At 41.4% G+C, this 19,485-nt stretch overlaps 1 protein-coding gene across 3 annotated transcripts in view; it reads left to right on the top strand.

Annotated features, from left to right (window-relative positions):
- KBTBD12 (kelch repeat and BTB domain containing 12) overlaps positions 1 to 14,403 on the top strand; it is a 38,400-nt gene extending 23,997 nt beyond the window's left edge. For all 3 annotated transcript variants that reach the window (XM_035337683.1, XM_035337684.1, XM_035337685.1), the window contains one exon: positions 9,773 to 14,403. In XM_035337683.1, the coding sequence (XP_035193574.1) occupies positions 9,773 to 9,942 (170 nt within the window). In that variant the 3' untranslated portion in view covers positions 9,943 to 14,403. The remainder of the gene's footprint in view (positions 1 to 9,772) is intronic.
- The last annotated feature ends 5,082 nt before the right edge of the window (positions 14,404 to 19,485 follow it).

Below are 19,485 nucleotides of genomic sequence, written 5' to 3'. Positions count from 1 at the left end.
TCGGGGCATTCACAGAACAGCATGTGCTGCTGCTGCTTTAGTAGCAGATAGGGTTATTTTAGAATGTGCTTGTTTGGCTTTAGTCTTTTGGGTTTCTTGGCATGCCACTTCAGTTTTTGTGAGGGATGCAACCAAGAGAGGATATTCCAATTTTACAAAACATTGTAATTTAGTTTCAACTGAGTGGAGTTTTTGGAACAAGCTGGAGGCACAGCTGTAGTCTCTGGGTTTTCTGCCTGCTGAACTCTAAAAGGCTGCTGTGAACACTCGAGTACAAGTGCTTCTCAAAGAAAAAAAAAAAAAGCCAAAGGCATTGCTGCTCCGGAGAGCCTTAGACAATGTATATAAGCAGCTGTATATAGGGACTCCCTATATATGGGAGACTTGTCTCTGACTCCTAGTCTCAATTTGTCTTTGCATTCACTTAAATTCTTGATTCAGCAGTGGGAAAGCTGGCCTACTAAGGATATTTTTGCATCTTAATTTTACTTGTGTATGCACCATGCTCTGTGTGCCTTTCTGTGCAGGCATAGACCTAAGTGGTTAATCAGAGGCCAGAGTTGTTATATGCAAAGCTGAGAAACAGCTGTCAAGTGCCCAAAGGTCCTGGGATCAAAAGACATTGCCCTTTCAACTGCCTTTTCTTCTGTGTCCTTTATTACGCTCCTTGAAATTTCCTGATAACAGGATTCCCATCTCATATGTACTGCCTCTAAATCTTTGCTTGGAGAAGTACAAGTGGAGTAGCACTTAACAGCATCCCCAGGAGCAGAGGAAGAGAAATTGCAGCTACTTGGTCTCCAGAAGGAAGTCTGTTTGGCCAGCTGGGAGTATCACTTGAGCAATGCAGAGTAGAGCCTCTCTGAAGGATGAGTGTACTCCACAAGTGTCCAAACTTCATCAGGAGAAAGCTTTCCTCTGCAGTGTAGGAAATGCTGTTTCATGCTGAGCTGTTGGTGTACACTGCTTGTAAGACTTTTCCTGGTGAGGCTTCCTCAAGTTAGAAGCTTGTTCAGTGCCTGGCTATGAGAGGGGATTAATTCAACAGAAGTTTAAACTTAGCTGAGGGGCCTACATTGAGACCTTAGCGACCCTAGACTCCATGCAGCATATGGAGAAGCACAGACTTCCAGAGGGACATTCCTTGGTGCTTGAAATTTTCAAGCACCAAGCACCAAGTCCTTGGTGCTTGAAATTTTATCTGACAGACGAGAAGGCAATTCAGAACCCTGAGAACCTCTTGTCTGTTAATGCTCCATGTTTCTATCAGGATATGAGCAATCCAAACTTGGCTTACTGAAGGCAAATCTGTCTGTCAGGAGCCTGGTGTCTGTGGTTAGATGGTAGAAGCCACTCTGAGACCTCTTATCACTTGGCAAAAAACAATGTATCTTATGATCATGAGTACCCAAAAAATAATTTCTACCTGCTTTGAATTCCAGTTTCCTGCTTTAGAAAGACTTGCCAGACTTCATCTGCTGGCCCATAGTTTATCCAAATTAGTTCATTTTCTGCTAAAACTATTATTGCAAATAGGAACCATTAATCTGCCCATCTGACACCCAGCTCCAGCTCACATAGCTTAGTGCTGTGCGTGTTGCCTGCCATTTGCCAGCAGCATTATACCATCCAGCAACATTCAGAAATGTTTAAAATCCTTGGTTTTATCCATTAGTTTGTCTCCACAGAGAAAACGCCAGTCATAGTATGAATATTCAGAAGGACCCGATGTGCAGAAGCCAACCAGCTTTCTACTAACTGCTTGAATGTTGCCGCATTTAGTACTGTAGCTACAGATTTTAAAGTAGTCTTTGTGGATCAAGTGTACAATATTCTGGTTGACACATCTTATTTCCTTTGCCTAGCACTAAAACCTGACACCTGCGCAGGCTGACAGCTATTAATGTTAGCCTGGGCATGGAAGGAGCAGGCTCATTAGTGCGCCTTGCTCAAGGAGGGGTGAGCAACCCTTCAGGTATGTAGCACTACACGACTCTGAATGCGTGCCAGACTGGGTTCCATGTTTCTTTTCCAGTGAAAATAATGCTATGAAGCAGTCAAAAAATACTTATAACAAAGGCAAGTGTGCATGCCTTTTTGCTGGGGCTTCCCAGCTCATGGAGGCAAACATTCATTGACTTTGCTTAGTTGCTTCAAACAAATCTTGCAGCATGTCCCTGGAGGCTGATGTGGGAACAGTCAGTGGGGAGCTGTTCTCCTGATCTGTAGCTGCGTTTTTAGATTATAGGTGTTGGTCCAACCGTCTGCCTCAGTTTTGAATTAATTCAAATTCAGAGTTGGTTTTAAAACTCGATTATAATTAGAATGCCATCATTACTGTACACCCATGTGACATCAGCTGATGTGCAAAGTAATGGGGCAACCACCTCAATTCAAAGAATAAGATACTTAATAAGTCTCCTACTAGCAGCACATCACTTAAAATATTGTATGATTTTTATCAGCTATTGCACTTGATGTGGGACTGTCATTCTCTGAACTGGCAGTTGTGCCATCCTCCAACACAGTTTACAGCAGAGAAGATAAACTTGCTGCTTTCCTACCATATATATGAAAAAATCTAATATTTAGCATCATGTGTGAGATCTGAGCTATTCAACCCAGATCTGTTTACTTATCATCGATATCAAATAAAAATTCATTTTTCAGAGGAAGGGAGAAGGGAAGAAATGCCTCTGGACTTGAAGCAGGCAAATCTAAATTTTGTCTGTAGCTGTTAGCCAAGATAGGTGATACAGTAACATTCAGTCCACTAACTGTGTAACTGCTTCTACAGGAAAAAAAAAATAGCATACTTACCCCAGGTGCATTTTCTGGACGCTTCTTCCTCATTTACATAAATTGTAATCCATACTTTGGAATAGCAGCAGCTCTGCTTGCGGCAGTGCAGAGCCGTGTAGTAATTACTGTATTCCAACTGAGCTAATGAGTTTGTATCTCCATGCCACCCTCTCCTGACAGCGGACTAGCTTAATAGTTATTTATTTTGACTAATCTCACATAAATGCTGTTCCCCTCAGCCTCATCCATTATGTGATTTAGATGGGGAATCGTTGTAATGCTTGTTTTTTATTATAGTGGTTATGGTACATTACTGGAATCAAATTAAATTTAGATGTATTAAGGAGTCTGGCACAGTAAATACTACACTTGTGAAGTTTGGGGGATGAGGGATCGGAATGAAAGCTGTTTCTCCAGCACCTTCCCATGTTCCCAGCTAAATAAAGCAGAGGGGCAAACCCTGGGCTGTCTATGTGCAGCACTGCTTGTTTCCCTTGGTTAGAATTTACCAGGCAGTGATGAATAATTGAAGTTCTCCTGCCCACAGTTGTTATCGTTTGAATAAATATCCCCACCCATGAAATGGATTCAGGGTCCCTGTCTTGCTCAGCGTAGCAGTCTACCCGTGGCTGCCTGATGTGCCACAGATGCTGCTATGTCTCTCCAGCCAGCACACCAGGTCCACCCCAAAAAATGCTGCTTGACTTTTTGCCTGTTCCCCGAGAAGCTGCTCTCAGAGACACCTCACTGGTGTGCTTCCTTCCTCAAGAGGGCTGCCCGCCTGCCCTGTGCTCATTAGCTAGAAACTCACTGCTGTAAATAAGGCCAGTGCAGGTCAGGGAATTGCTGGTGAGCAGCACCTGCTTGTTTCAGATCTAAATTCAAGCCGGTGTCTGACTGTATTAGTAATCTGGTCATGCCTCTAAGGTTCGTTTATAGCTTATAAAGGGTTAATAAATGATTAATAGATATTTTAATGCATTTTAATTAATTGCTAAAGAGGTCAATAGGTTGTTTAGAAACATGGCTTAGAGCCATGTATGACATCTTCTATTGTGTTCATAACTGCCTGTCATGCATACAGTCTAAACATGCTTTATATCATCTATTAATAATGTATTAACCCACTGCAAAGCATTTAGAAACAGTATCTTAGCATGGTCTGAGACCAGTAATTCTTGTCCTGCTCTTCCAGCTTTTACTCCCATGCATGGTGCATTGACTTCAAGAGCACTGATCCTGCTGCTGCTATCTGTGATCCGGCTATCACCTGCAGCACAAGCAGGATCAGTGCTTGTAAGACTGGAAGAGGTTTTGCCTATGGAAAATAGACAACTGGAAAGAGTTAAAATGTTGAAGCAGCTAGATCAATCCTTAGAAAATCAGTTGAAATAACTGAATCAGAAGTTCCTTCCTGCAGACCATTTTTAATATATATATATATATATATTTAATTTTAATAAGTATTGATTTGTGAGGGAATGGGTGGATCATAAAGCTATGGTTCTGAACAATTACACAGCAGAGCGGGAGGATAGAAGTCTTGTCTATGAGAGAGAATAGCTTACCTTACTACATGCAGGTACTCTGAAAACAACAAGCTGCCACAGCTGTAAACTGAAGCCCCAACCTACCTCCCAGCTTTCACTGTGTCTGATGGGAAGCACTGCTTTGGTACTTAACATCCTGAAGGCTGGCCAACATGTTAAACAGCCAAGCCAAGTTCCCTCTCCTGCGTACTCTGCTTCTGCCCACAGGCACAGATGATGGATGTGCTTGACCCCACGAGGGGTGTTGGCTGCGTTGTCCTAGTGAGGCTGGTGGAGTTAAGGGCAGCTCACATATGCAAATGCCATTGAAGGCCAGAGACTTGATGAACTTATTCTGTTTCCTACTGCACATCAGGAACCAGTACATCTGGTGATAATGATCTAAATGCACTTCTATCCCATTGCAACACAAACGTGAATTCCCAAGTCACTGAACTCTACATCATGTAATTATGAAAGCAGCTATTAGTGGTGAGGAAGATAAGTAGCAGAGGCTAATCGCTTATGTTTAAAGCCATTGTCCACTCTCTGGTGCAGATAATGGCATGCAAAACCAGTTACAAACTAGCATTGGAAGCTGAGCTGCCTCAAGACAGCTCTCGGGAGGCTGTTAGGTGACAAGGATGTGAGAAGCTTGAGAAAGAACCCCCCTGAGTAATGAGTTTTGGGGACTGGCAAGCACCTTGTGATGTTTAAGTGCTTTTTCTTTGAAAAGAAGAGGCAGTTAACAGTTCAACCACTAAAGGTTTGGTGACTTTTTTTTGTAAATTGATAAATGGCCAGAGAAGATGCAGCATGTTAGGGAACTGTGCCAACAGGAAAGGAAAAGGTGCTGTGAAAACCTGAGAAGTGCCAGGACTGATATCAGCAGGAGCTCAGGAAAATATGGGTGAGGATGTCCCAGTGTAGATGTGACACCGAGACCATACCCCTACTGCTCAGTGAGGTTCTGTGCTCAGGCACCTGGCCCTGCTCTGAATGAGCCTCCTTGGGTACTACTGGCCACATAACAATGTGTCGATGTAGCTGTGGCAGAGATAAGGTGCTGATGAACTTACCCAAAGCTACTTTGGATATCTCTGCCCTGCAGTGATGTAGGCAGAGGCAGCACAATACTGAGAGCGTGTGCCATGATGCAGATTTCTTCCTCCATAAGATGGAGGCAAACAGACTGGCTGATGTCAATGGGCTTCTGTAAGAAATTAAATTCTTGACCACATTTCAGCAAACTTCCACAGGTTTGACTCCAATGAGCTAAAATTCAGCTTTTTTTTTTGGGGGGGGGGGGGGGGGGGGGGAGGGTGGTTCAGTGCTCTGGACTCTAAAGCCATAGAGCGAATTTCTTGGTATCATCTTTAGCAACATAATAGCTGCATGGTTAATAGTACTGTATGAGCTATACATTTTCTACCTGTTAAGCATATTGCTCAATTCTTCGGTCTGCACCCCTTTAACGCCTTCCCCCATCCCCCAAATAATAATATTGGAATGCTCGGTTCCAAATGGGAAAGGCAAAGCTAAACTGAAAAAGACCAAAAGTGCTATAAATACTACACTTACAAGGGAAGGTGTTCTTCCTCTTAATACTAAATTACACATGGAATGCAATTAAAAAAAAAAAAAAAAAAGACAAAAGCAGATCAAATATTTATAATATTGCCTGCAGTCATACTGTGGGTCTTTCCAAGTATGGTCCGTCCTGATTTATGGTCTCTCCTCATTCAAATGACATGAGAAAGCATACAATATAAAATGAAGTCTGGCCATATCTGGGGAATGAAAATACACCCTTTGTAGAGAAAACATGATTGTGTCTCTGGAGTGCACGCAATCACTGAAAAAATATTTTTGTGACTTTTATCTGCACATGTAAAGAAAAACTTCATATAAAAAAAAATTGGGGACAGTTTTGCTTACAGATGAATGCAAAAACTTAGTCATTTTGCTTTTAGCCTACTATAATTGAAATATGATTCTAACAAATGTTTTTGGGTATAAATCAAGTTCTTTATTACTGGAAAAATACACATTTGTAGGTTCAGTGTTAGCAGGCTGAACTGCATGTGAATGACAAAAAAAAAAATAACTGTGCCAAAAGAGTTCTGACTTTCTTCTGAAGTACTACAACTTCTAGTGTGGATAAACTTGCGCTAGAATTAATGTTCCTTATGTTGGTCTAGCCCTTTCCTAGTTAAGAAGAAAAACATACTGCAGTAAACACTGTACTGCTTTAAAAGTATCTGCATTAGGGTTAGGTTTGTATTACCTGAATGATTCTAACACAAAGGGGTTTAATGCCCATGTACAAAAATATAAAGCAAGCTTCTTAAGACTTCTTCTCATGGTTAAACAATGATGTGCAGAATAATGCTGCCTCATTTTGTAGGGAAAAAAAAGCATTTGGAAGGGAGTGAATTCCTTTCATTAGGTGAGGTGGCTGTCTGGTAAATGATGCAGAATAATGCTATGTGCGACAGGGAATTCTGTGCATTGGCTTTTTAAAAGGATAATCTGTGTAATACAATCATTTCTTTTTGTAGACGTCTTTATTCTATTTTAAGCAAAATTGGCTGCTAAGGTATTGCCTTAAAACAAAAAAAAAGAGAGAAACTAATGAAGCAGAATCTGGAATTATTTGTGAATCTGGAAGTATTTGTATTGTCAGGTAAATGGTAGGCTTTAAACAGTTTAGGGGGGGGATTAAAGTCCAAAGGAACATTAGGGTCCAGAATCAAAAGTGACAAACTTCCAGAATTTTTAACAAACATTACCTCAAACATTACCTTTTTTATTACACACACCAAGGGGTGTGTGTGTGTCTTCAGAGTTGAGGTATTTTAATTCCTCATTTCAAAACAAAGGGGGATGTCATTTTTCTGAAGCATAACTACATTGTGAGCAGTGCTTTTCCTTGCATGAACTTTCTCATCTGAAGCGTGCTGCTTCCTTTCATATTAAATAAGACAAGACTGCAGAAGTGATTGCTTCCTTTATTCCAACAACATACCCTTTTTATCTCCCAAGGGTTAAGAGTTAACCAACAGTCCGTTTGCTGGAAAGCAGAATTTGTGGAGTGGAACAAAACCAGCTACATCATCCCCCCAAAAGGGAAACAAGGGACACTGAAGGTTGTGAGTCACCAGGGTCAGGATAAAATACAGCAAGGCTAGTGAGGAAGGGTGGCTGAATCTGCCTTTGATGTTTTAATTATGATTTTTTTCTGAAGAGTTGCAATCGCGCACAGAATATTTCAGACAGTAACAGTGTTTGTTTTTTTTCCTCTGATTGTCTCATTTTTGTCATGATCTATGCCAAAGAAAATCCAGGCATAAAAAATTATTACATAAAGGAGATGATCTAATAATAAATCCAGGGACTGGAGCCTCCCATGTCACAGCTCAGGTCTGTTTGTCTTCATATTTGTATCTTAGGGAAAACCTGCTCGTTCTTGCAGGGTCATACAAAAGTGAGCTCTTTGGTACTGGCATGTGCTACTTGTTCACAGGTTTGGTTGTGCTTTCTCTTCACAGGTCACTGGGTATTTTAGCAGTCTGCTGTCTTGTCTCATAGATGGTTGTTGCTTGCCTACCTATTCTTCTCCTGTACTTAATGAACTACCTAAGTCCAATAAACAAGCCATCAAAACTATTGTTCCATTTTCTGCGAACAGAGGAAAGGAATAGAACAAGAACTATGCAGATGAGGCCAAATCCTGAAATCTTAATTTCACTCAAACTCGCAGAGACGCATGAAGCTCCCAGAATCCAGGGCTTGGACCAAGAAAAATGTTTCTGGTACAGCTGAGGGGAAAATGAGTATGGGCTGTGGGGTGGAAACATTGTGCTGTTCTCTGGTGAGAGAGGGGTCAGAGATGGTGAATGGTTGGTGAGCTGTTTTCTTAAGTAAATATTTGACAAAAACATGAAAATATTTCCATAAACCTGAGACATCCACGGTTTCTGTGAATGCTCAGGACCAGCAGTAATGCAGAAGTGCCTCTAAATAGTGCAGTGAGGAAATTGATCCCAGGGGTGGAAAAAGTCTCTTTTCATGTGACCTCCTTGCATCCTGAAGCTATTTGTAGGGGAGCCCCAGGGACATTTAAATCCCATGGCACTACATCATTGTAACATGGACACCAACTTTCCTCAGTGCCTAAACAACAATAATACTATCTGGGAGGTAGTAAAACCCCAAAGTTGCTGTTTTCCGGAGGAATTTGTGATCCGTTTCCAATGTGAGAAAATATATGCCTCCAGATGCTCTTCCGTATTTCACTCTTTCCCTTTTTTCAGTTCTTTGCAGTTGGTTCCACAGAAGGGCAGTGTCCAAACATGAGATGCAGTCTCTAGACATGAAAGATTGTTTTTGAGGTGATATTAAAAAATAAAATATTACAGAAGGTCTGAATGGGAACCTCAGTCCAGACCCTGTTAAGTTTATCCTGTCACAAGTCTCTAAGGAGTCAGAATAGAGATGAGTTCTTGGTGTTTTTTGCTGTGATGGCTCTTAGCTTTGTACCTGTGAAGTGTCTGTGCTTGGCAGTCTTTGAGACCTGACTCCTAATATATCTACCCAGAGATTCATCAGAAAGAAGGGAAGGAAGCTGACAGCAAAGCACATGTACATCCTCATCTCAAAGTAAGAGTTTAGACTAAGGTTACTGTGGAAAGCAACTTTAACATGAAAGAGTGAGCAAAAATGAAAGATGCTTTTTATTTTTAGGCAATAGCTTGGCTTTGAGTAACAAAATTGCTGGAGAGTCCAGGCCTTTTGTAAGCAACAAAAGGTTTTACCTTTTCACAAGAAGTTTAATTCAGCACTGCTGGTTGACAATTGCAGTTCTCTGCTGTGTGGTGATTCTTTCATTATTTTTTGTTAGTCTCAGTAAAAAGCTGTTTGTCTTCAGATTGGCTGTGATTTATTGGCTTTCTTCTGACCTGACTGTTCAAGACAAATTCCTCTGTATAAAGGATATTTCAAGCCCTGGAGGTTTCTCTATCTTTATTTGCTATAGAATTGGAGTGCTTCCAGGGGCCTAAGAACTACAGTTTAGTCAAGGGGGAAAGCAAAGACAAAGCAGTGCATGTAGGCCTGCTCATTAGCTCTGTCTCAAAGTGAGCATTGGACATCTGATCGCGTGATGAAATGCCACCTGCATGCTTGTACCGAGGTGGAGTGCTTCATGCTTCTATCTCTGCTGTTCAGAGGTGAGGACCGAATGTCCTGTACAGGTCTCCATCTGCACCAATTAGTTCTATGTGTATTGACAAACTTGCACGCTCCTCAGCATAGCTGTTGTTACCACAGAAAGGACCTTTTTGTTGCTACCTTACAGAAGGTTAGTAAAAATACCTTTGCAAACCACTTTGACCCTTTTTGGCTTCACTTCTGGTTCTTCTGTTGCTTCTGTTTTTCAGCTCGTCACGAAGTCATCACCAAGGAGATCCTTGAGCTCGACACATGGGAGAACCAGTGGAACGTGGTGGCCATCAATGTCCTCATGCACGACAGTTATGATGTCTGCCTTGTGGCGAGGCTGAACCCACGGGATCTTATCCCTCCTCCCCCTGATTTAGTGGACCAATAGAAGTTCAGTGACTCTCTGCTTCCAATTTCTGCAGAAATTGAAGAATCTGGAGAGACAAATTCTGTGTTGGCTCTGGATGACAGCTGAGCCCCATGGAGAGAAGCCTGCAACAGATGCTTAAGGACAGAGCTGCCTTTGAACTGCGCTTCTTGGACAATGCTTAATTTGCTAGTACTGGTACTATTCTGATTGAAAGCTGAGGTTGTCATCTTCTGTGTGTTGCTCAGGCACACTGTTTCTTGGCCTTCCATTTGGCTGTGCAAGCTCCAGTTTTTGGTGTAGCCTGGGCTTCTGGGACCTCTGCCTCGCAGGCAAGGGGGCAGCCCAGGGCTCACATCATAGCAGAGCACCCCATGTAAAGGAAAGGCCCAGGCAGGGAAAACCCTCTTCTGTTGTTCAGGCCGCTGAGTTCGTCTAAGCTACCGAGGGGAGTAAGAAACATCTGAAGTCAGCTGGTGAAAACCAGTCCAGCTGCACCACAGTGACAGGCTATTTGGCTGATGTAGGAGTGGAGGGAAGACAGAGAAGGGCATTTGTTTATTTAAACAAAAAAAGCATTAGTCAAGGTTCATTAGCCAAGTACACCAGCTACTGCAAACATTATCTAACCCACAGCCAGGACAGTCAAGTTATCCTTTCTTTGTCAGCAGAGCTGAGCCCGTGCTGACAGAAAACTGGTCTTCTGGCAACAAGTCACAAATGAGGCTTCCAAAAGAGATGACTACCTTCTGTATCAAAGAGAAGAATCCTAAATTTTTGCATAGATTCTACCTATCATGAGGCAGGACCACCTGGTCTTGCGTGAACAGAACCTTAAAGATAGAAAACCATAGTTTTAGCAAATGCTAAAAGACTGATTGATAAAATTGCACAAGAAGATCACTGTCAGCAAGAAGTTGCTTTTAAGGTTGTAAAAGCAGTGACGAAACTGGAAGGAAATAATTGGCAAAGAAATGACAGAATCCATCAGGTAGTTCATCTGTAGTTACTAGCATGTTTTGCAATTCAGAGCATCTCCATTTTCTTTTTCAATCATTTATTAGGCTGAAAAAATTGGTGGCTTTTCTTTTTTTTCTTTTTTCTTTTTTTTTTTTTTGCTTGTAATGCATATGGCAGAGAGGGATGGAGAGGACAGCCCCAAAACCCTGCCTTAGTTCTGACTTTTCTGATTCCTGACTTGTTCTCTAGAATATCCAGTGGGAATATTAAACTGCTGTATAAAAACAATTAGCAGGAAAGTCACTGAAGTTTACTTGATAACTGTAGTCCCTTGCTGAGGATCCCTCACACAAAAAAGGAGGTGGTGGGGGGGGACTGAGGAAAACATGCAGAAAAGGAGTGATCTGTGAGCTGAAAAAAATGATCTCTTCTCTCCCTATTTCACAGGCAAAATGAGTGTCACAGCCTAAATGCATACTCTTGTGTTCATATCTGTTCTGTATTGTTCAGGGGTTTGATTTTTTTCTTCCTTTGATATGTGGGTTGTCATCTGTCTAGACAAGAGTTGTGACAAGCAAGAACTCAGTGGTGCTCATCAGTGACCAGTTCTTAATCTTAACCTCTCTGGTCACAAAACGCTATTGCAGGTGTAAGACTAAAGAGGTGACAAATTTCTGCTTTAATACTTTTTTAAACAAAACCAGTAGATTGTTTTCCAATTAACTGTGCAACATCAAACTCTTTTTTAATTTTAGATGTTACTGTGAACTAAAGGTAATCCTGTAATTTCTCTGCAGAGCTCTCAAATCAGCAGGAAGCAATGCTCTTGAGAGGCTGCTCTCAGCCAAGCTGCTGTTTCCTTTTGATTACTTCAAATTCTGCAATGTATCTACTTATTTTTCTATCACTGTTTTTGTTTTAGGGGAGAATGCTTTAAGGGGTGGGTGTTTTTTTGCCTTTGGTCTCTGCTCTGTGTCTATGCCTGATGATTCAAAACCTCCATGGTTTAAAGCCTGTGTTAATCTGCTGGATTTCACACTCTGGGTGGTTCAAGTAGGGAAGGAGGCTTTCGCAGACTTTCATTCCACATATTTGAATGTATACGTAGAACACAGCTGAGACTCCTCTGTTAAACTGTTATTCCAGTAGCGAGCTGGCCGTTTCCCTCATGCTTGGTATGCTTTGTTTTTAGGGACAATTAGTGAGAAGAGTGAAAAGCATATTCCTCGAGGTTGTCTCTCTTGATCACCAAGGGAAGTAATTGCATATGTTTATATGTGGGCACTGCAATCAGATATCTTCAGCCATAGTGGATAATTAAGAGATTTTTCTTCATGTACCACTGAAAAGCTACCTGCTCTCACATGCACGGAGCATTGCTTTTCTCCTGGCCAGGTGGTCTGGCTCTTAGCAGGGACTCTGGTGTCTCTCTGTTTCTGTCCATGTCCAGCAGACAGCAGGGCATTGTTTTCTTCTAGTTTAAATATCTAGAACAGGGGGCAAAGGCAGACTAATTTAAGTTCCAACTTTAAAATTTTGTGAGGGCCCCACTTAGTTCGTTTGTCCCTGGGGTGACTACAATTTCTAAGCTAATACTTGGAAATGAAAGCTTGAGGAAAGGAAGGAAGAAACAGAAAGCATGCTTATTGAGAGGTACAGATCTGAGCCAAAATCCTTCCTAGAGTATGTGAATGTGTCAGCATGTCTGATATGTTCATGGGTAATCTCACATAGCTGGGAAAGTCCTTAAGAGCTTTAATTTCTTCTATTGCAAATCCTGATGCACGTAAATTACAGAATATGCATTCTCCAAGCTTGTGAGCTTTACTGAAATAATAGTTTACTTCAGCCACTTTCTGGCTGAGCCATAGCTAGTCGAGTGTTTAATCAAGGCTGCCTTGACATCGTCCATAATTCTAAAATGTGAACAAAGCAGTGCTGACAAGCTATGGACTATTTAAATGAATGGGGGGATTATTAAGCAAAGGCATGCACTTCATTTTCACTTGAAACACTGAAGTACATCACTAGTTGCCAAATATGAAGAAAAATGTTGGAGAGGTAACTGGTCATGTGGCCCACAGGGACTAAAAAAAATGAAATGCTCTGAAAAGCTAATTGAGGCTCTCTGTTTTTATCCCCAGTTAGTGTTTTATTTTGAAATTGTCCATGCATAACTGATTTTACAAGGATCCCTGTGGATTTCTAATCTGTTTTCATCCATGTGGTCACAGGAAGTGCTCACGTGTATCAGGCACTTGACTACCCATTCCACTATGGTGGCTGGTGGCTCAGTCTCTGCTCATTCCAGGCAAACACAAACACAATTTCCATGTGTGCAATAGTGAAATGCAGAGGGCAGGTGCTGGATTGTGTTCCAGCTGTATTCTGCTATTTGGGATGCCTTGACTTGCCAGCAGGAAATCTCCTTGGTGCATATGAAGCTGTCGGATAACTCCCCCACCAGCGCCAGGTATGTTTCAGGCAAGAGGCTGAGGTAGCATCAAAACTGAGATACCAGCAACAAAACTTAGAGCTATTCCCAGAATGTTACAATGCACAGAGGAGCCTAGTGGGGCAGAATGATGCTCACATCTCTTCCTAGAGCAAGTTTAATATGTGAAAGGATTGCACCCTAAATGTTAATCTTAGTTTTCCTCTACTCAGATGGTGTATTGATATCCTTGGTCACCTGAAAAGCAACAAAAACAAATGCTAGTGTGTATACATATATAATTTTAAAATATATTTATGAAGATCTGTATTGTTTTGCTGATGATCTGGAAAATGACATTATTTTGATGTGGATTTACCTAGTGAATGTTATCTTAGCTACAGGGATGGTCTCTCTCATAGGCTGTTCTCCTAATGGATTATGCAGTACCTCTGAAAATTTGTTTCATGAATCATAATGCTTTGGATCACCAGGTCAGAATTTCAGCTGCTCTATTGCACATTTCTGTGACTCTTCCTACAGCTTTTCAAGTGGACTCTAGCTGTAGCTTCAAAGCAAAGCTATTTCACCCCCAGTTGTGCTCAGCTGGAACTAGTACATTTGCAATTTACAATCATTTGACATGTTGAGGTTGAAAGCAAAGGAAATATTGGAAAATGGAAAAAATATATACAGGGCCTACACAGAGTACACTTTCCTTCTTTTCCCTGTGTTTACTGCCCTGCCTGGGTGTCTGATTGAATGATTTAATAACAACCCATGATTGCAGCCGTGGCAAAGGCCATGCTGGGACTACATTTGTGCTGCTGGAGCATAGAACCAGCACGGAGCAGAGATGTGGCTCCTGGCAGACTTGCCTGCCTCTCTAGGAGAAATTACCTTCAAACAAAAATGCATTTAAGTGTTCCAGGATGTATGGTTGTATGTGTTTTATATACATATGTATAACATTATTTTTAGAAGTTCTTTACTGACAGCAGTAGGATCCCTTTTTAACACATACCTGGTGACTCTGTCTTCTGCATATCTCATCAAAGTATTTCAAATAAAGTGCTGTTCTTTAAATATATGGAACTGTTCCAGCCTTCAGTTCAAAATGAAGCTTAAGTTCCTTGCTGAGCTAAGGAACGACTGGGGAAATCTTTTCGACCTGGCCTACGCCTCCTTCCTCCTCCAAGTCTTTCGCTGGCTGTAGCTCTCCCCTCAGCAGTTCAGAGTCTTGAAGTTTGCACAGGTTTGTTCTGTTTCTCTTTCCCTACTCCTGCCTCAGCCCACTTGTCTAATCAGCCCATTCACTCCTTCGTCTCCCCTTTGCCTCCCCAGAAGATGGGAACAGCTACTCGAGGTGTTCACCAGGCTCCAGACTGCTCGGGTGCCTGTTGCTCCAGGAAGGAATCAGCTTTGAAGGACACAGGACAGCCATACCAGCTTCCTGGATTTGAGGACATGTCTATGAGCAGGTTCAGGTCCCAGAGCAAATTCTGCCTTTTCTGCTGTGTCACTGGCCTTTTGGCCATGAGCAGGGAGGGAAGGCCACAAGTGACCTGTGCTCTTCTTACTCTTGCAGCTGTCTCGCTGCATGATGCTGTTAAGTTTGATGCTAAATGCCTTGCATACTGTGTGTGCCATAGCTGTAATGATTGCAGGCAGAAGCCGTTATCATTATCTCTGACTCTTGAACACTAGTTGCTACAAAAGCTGTCTGAAACACAGAGGGAGGCATCTTCATTATTGCATTATAGATCACATCTTCAAGCTAGATTTTGGCCTGAAGTTTCAGTCAGGCCAGGTTTCCCTAGAGAACCTAGACTCTAATTTATCATATTGAGTTTTGTTTTATTTTTCTTCATTTTTTTTTTTCCTTTTTCTAATCATTCTTTACAAGAATGCAAGTGACTTCACCAGCTTTTCTATGAAATGCATTATCCAAACCAGCCTCCTGAGGCCGCTGGCTTTTCATCACCAGGGTCGAAGTACAGTCACTGAAATTACAGTCAGCTGCACTACTTTATTTTCTCATTCAGCAACTTCATAGTAGAGGAAATGTATTTCATCCATACATACGGTAATGTGAGAGGAAACCACTTCCCACATACACAAATCCCTGACTCATTCTTTTCAAACGTGGCTGAAACAACTGCAAAATTCTAACATAAAAAGCTATGATACCCATTCAGTAGGCTCTCAGGCTTTCCAGCATCAGGAGGAGGAGCATAGGGAGGCGTTGGTTTGTAACTAGAGCACAGATCTGAAATCTGAACCTCTGGGCTTTGTTCAGTCATTAGACTTGGGCATCTGGTCTCTGTGCCTAGGCTCATCCATGTAAAATACTTACACCAATACATCCCTACTCATGTTGTGGGGCTTCGTTGTGTTTTTAGAGGAGGGTGATGTCTGTAATGTTATGCTGAAATCCAGAGATCACAGAATGTTATACGGTGGTAGAATAATGGCATTATTGCACCTCTGCCATCTCCCCGCTTTTGGTAACACGGTTGTACACACCAAAGCCTTCCTGGGAAAGGAGATACTGGGTGTCTGCAGCTAATAATGGTATTTCGTTCACTCCTTCACAGGAAAGCAAAGAGGGATATTAAACAGTGTAATGCATTTAGTAGAAGAAATCTAAGGTGGAGTGCATCTGCCTTCGTAGCCAGTTACACTTCTACATAGGCAGAACTAATCTCAGAAAATTAAGAGGTCACTAACTGAGGCTGAATTTGAACAGTAGTAATTAGAAGAATGAGTGGACTGTATGTTTCTTAAAGCAGACTTGATTTAATAAATTATGCAGTTTAGATGGACACAATTGCTATCAAGCAGAAAAGAAGGTGGTTTACAGAAGTGTATCAGATTTACTGGGTAACTGAGACCTGAATTACCTGAATTGATACGAAAGCAGCTGCCTTTAGTCCCTGGGGGTTTCCATAACAAATCCGTAATGCATTTAACTGGCCACTAAAAGGTACCGTTGAATGTAAGAAATTGCCTACTGAATATGCATAAGAGGGATTTAGGATATTGTTAACGTGTAAACAATGTGGCATCTACTTGCTGACTTACAGAATTTTTACTGGGAATTATGCTGCCTTCCACACCAGTGTGCACAAGTAAATAATCTTAGCTGAACTGACAGGTAACTTATAATACATGAGACCTGAGATTCAAAAATCTTTCACGTTAAGCCGAGTTTTGCAGGGTACATAACACTTGTTACTAACATTGTTACTAACAAACAGGGAGATGCACTGGCATTTCCCTGAAGTTAAAAAGCCTCAACAAAGCAAATAAACAAATGTGGTTATTTTGTTGGACAAGACTGATCAGAAAGCTGCCTAACTGCGTTGTTTTCTTATAATACACTAGACTGGAAGCCCACTGATTTTTTTTCTATACAGGGGAGACAGATCTGGAGAAACCCTGTGCTTAATCTGGTTCTCAAAGGTCATATTGGATATTTCAGTGTCTATCACTTGTCTGTATGTTTCTAAATTCCTCCAGAATGGCAGGCTAGATGCTCAGACTGATATATCTCTAAGGTAAGCTCTCTCTGAGGTAAGCTAATTGACTCCTACTCTTGATTACAATGATAATCACCCACAACAGGACAGCACATATCTAACCATGTCCCCCCAGATATTATACCCTTTGCATTTCCTAGAAGGCAAACCAATGAAAGGACTGATTTTGCTATTATATGCAGAGATGGTTATCACTACTCTACTATATACTAAAAGAATATCTCTAGTCCTCTTAACTAGCTGAGATTAAAGTTGCAGTGGTGGTTATTGTACTCTGTGACAGTTGGTGGCATGGCCTCTGTCTCCCTTTTCTTAATTTAAGAAGGATCATAGCCAATGTCTCCATGTGGATCATGTCCCAGGGAATCATACTAAATGGTGTGCTGTTCAAAGGATAGGTATTTCCAGATTGCAGTTAAGTATTAAATTCCAGCTAATAGTAGATACAAAGGTTTAAGGATTATTAACTTCCTTATTTGTTCCATCATCCCTCAGTAACAATGCTTTAAGGACAAAGTTTCACCTACTGGAAGCAATGGCAAAATTCCCATTGACCACAGTATAATTCATTTTTGTACTCTAGATGTCTGAAAGGTTTGTGCAACAATTACCTTGAGCTGTGAGATGTGACTTTAAGCTTAATAGATAATGTACCCAAGCTAGATGCAATGATTTGCAGTGAAGACTGAACATCCACCCCAGCAGTTGTGTGACCTCGGGCTGGCTAGAGCAGCCCAGGCTGCAGCGTGCTCACTGCTCTCTTTGCTTAGCAGTCTCAACCAAAGCTAAGATAGTTACTCGTGGTGCAATTAGAACTCCTTAATGTGTATGAAAGAAGCTAAATCTGTAATTCAGCTGCAGAACTTGAAAAAGTGTTTTGCAGCCAGATCATTTCAGAGTCCATGTTGCCATGAAGCTACAAAACTGCCTATACTGGCACAGCACAAAGAGGCATAGAGATGGGAACAAGTGCCTGCTAATGGGCCTTTGGTATGGCAGCTGCTTGTGCCAGCACCACCGCCACTTCAAAATTCACTTATCAAACTGTGCCTTAACGCACCAGCATTCACCTCAGCCCTGGAGCTGGCCCACTGTAAAGCCTGCTCTTTGGAGTGCTTTAAAGGGACAAATAGCCAAAGACCGTACAAAGATTGATAATTGCTGCAGAGCCTTGTCATGACGCAGACATTAATAGCTTACTGCTTGATGCCTCATGCTCTTATACAAAGAGGCCAAACAGCATATGAACAAAACCAGGGGATAGGAGGCTCACCCCTTTTCAAGTATTTGTACATGATAAAACCTTTCTAAAGGTTTTTGCTCAAGTACATTTCAAAATGAATTAAGAATCCACCCCTGCTCAGCACTGCAGCTTGGAGCAGCCATCTGATGCAGAAAATAATAGTTGTCTTGCCAGGAAATTTGCTGTACTGATGCTGCTGTCCTAAGCAGCTCGATCTTTAATCTGATTTATTTGAGCCTTATTTCAGGTAAGCCAGTGTAACAGAAAGGTTCGGTAAAAACTGCTAAGCTACTAGGCAAGTCTATAACCCTGGCGTGTTAACTGTTCTCTTTTTCTTTGCGGTTGGCCAGGGTCCTGCTCACTTGCATTTAAGGAGGTTAATGTGCTTGTACTTGTGCTTGTACTTGTGCTTGTGCTTGTACTAATGCTATTGCACCGATCAGCTTGTAGTTACTGCTTTATTTTCTTAGCTGAGCTGGATAAATCTTGATAAAGACTTATACAGGTTATTTTTATAAGGAAAGTAAATCTTTATAAGCACAAATTCAAAGTGAAGCTGCGGCTTGCTTTTTTTGGAACCATCTGTGCACTGTGTATTTAAATCATATTTCTGTTATTGGATTTACTGGGTACATTTTATAAAGTGCATTAGGAGATCCACAGGGATGTGACCCAGAAGATGTGACCCAGCAGGATTTTTGGCCCGTGATTGTAATAGAATCAGAATCAAACTGACACTGATATCCTGATAACACTTACAAAAGGTTTCTCTGAGATCAAGAAAAACAGTCATCAAAAGGCAATTAGAAAAAGTGATATGGAATGAGTAATTTATATCATTTGGTTACAAACTGCAATGTTTTAAAAGGAAAGATAGTATAAAGAAAACACTTTGTACAGCCCATTACGAACCTGAAATTATCCAGCTGCTGAAAGTCACAGTTGTTCCACTGAAAATTAAAGGTGGCTCAATTCTAGAGGAGGAAGCAACTATTGGGAATGACATTAAATCCACTGCTGAACCATCCACAAAAAAACAAACAACCAACCAACAACAACAACAAAAAAAACCTGTCTTATTTAAATTATCGTGGTTTTGGTGGGACATGTTTAACAAAAATCTTATAACAAATTTGATGTCAATAAAGCAGTCGAGACAAAACTGAAGCCAAAGAACAGCGGAAATACAGTTGCCTGAGGACTGCCCGCAGCCAGAATGCAGAAGTGCTGGTCACTGGGTTAATGACAGTGAATCCCGTCTGTGGTACAGGGAAAGAAAGCCATTAGAAAAACCTACAGAGACATCTAGCTCTATTACCTAACATCTGCAGTTGCCTGCCATACAGTGGTATATTATGGAGATAAGCAAGCATGATAAAAATGTT

This window comes from Oxyura jamaicensis, chromosome 12, assembly GCF_011077185.1.
Source record: "Oxyura jamaicensis isolate SHBP4307 breed ruddy duck chromosome 12, BPBGC_Ojam_1.0, whole genome shotgun sequence".
NCBI classification, from domain to species: Eukaryota; Metazoa; Chordata; class Aves; order Anseriformes; family Anatidae; genus Oxyura; species Oxyura jamaicensis.
Note: the sequence above shows the minus strand (reverse complement) of the source record. Positions and strands in the feature narration are given on the sequence as shown.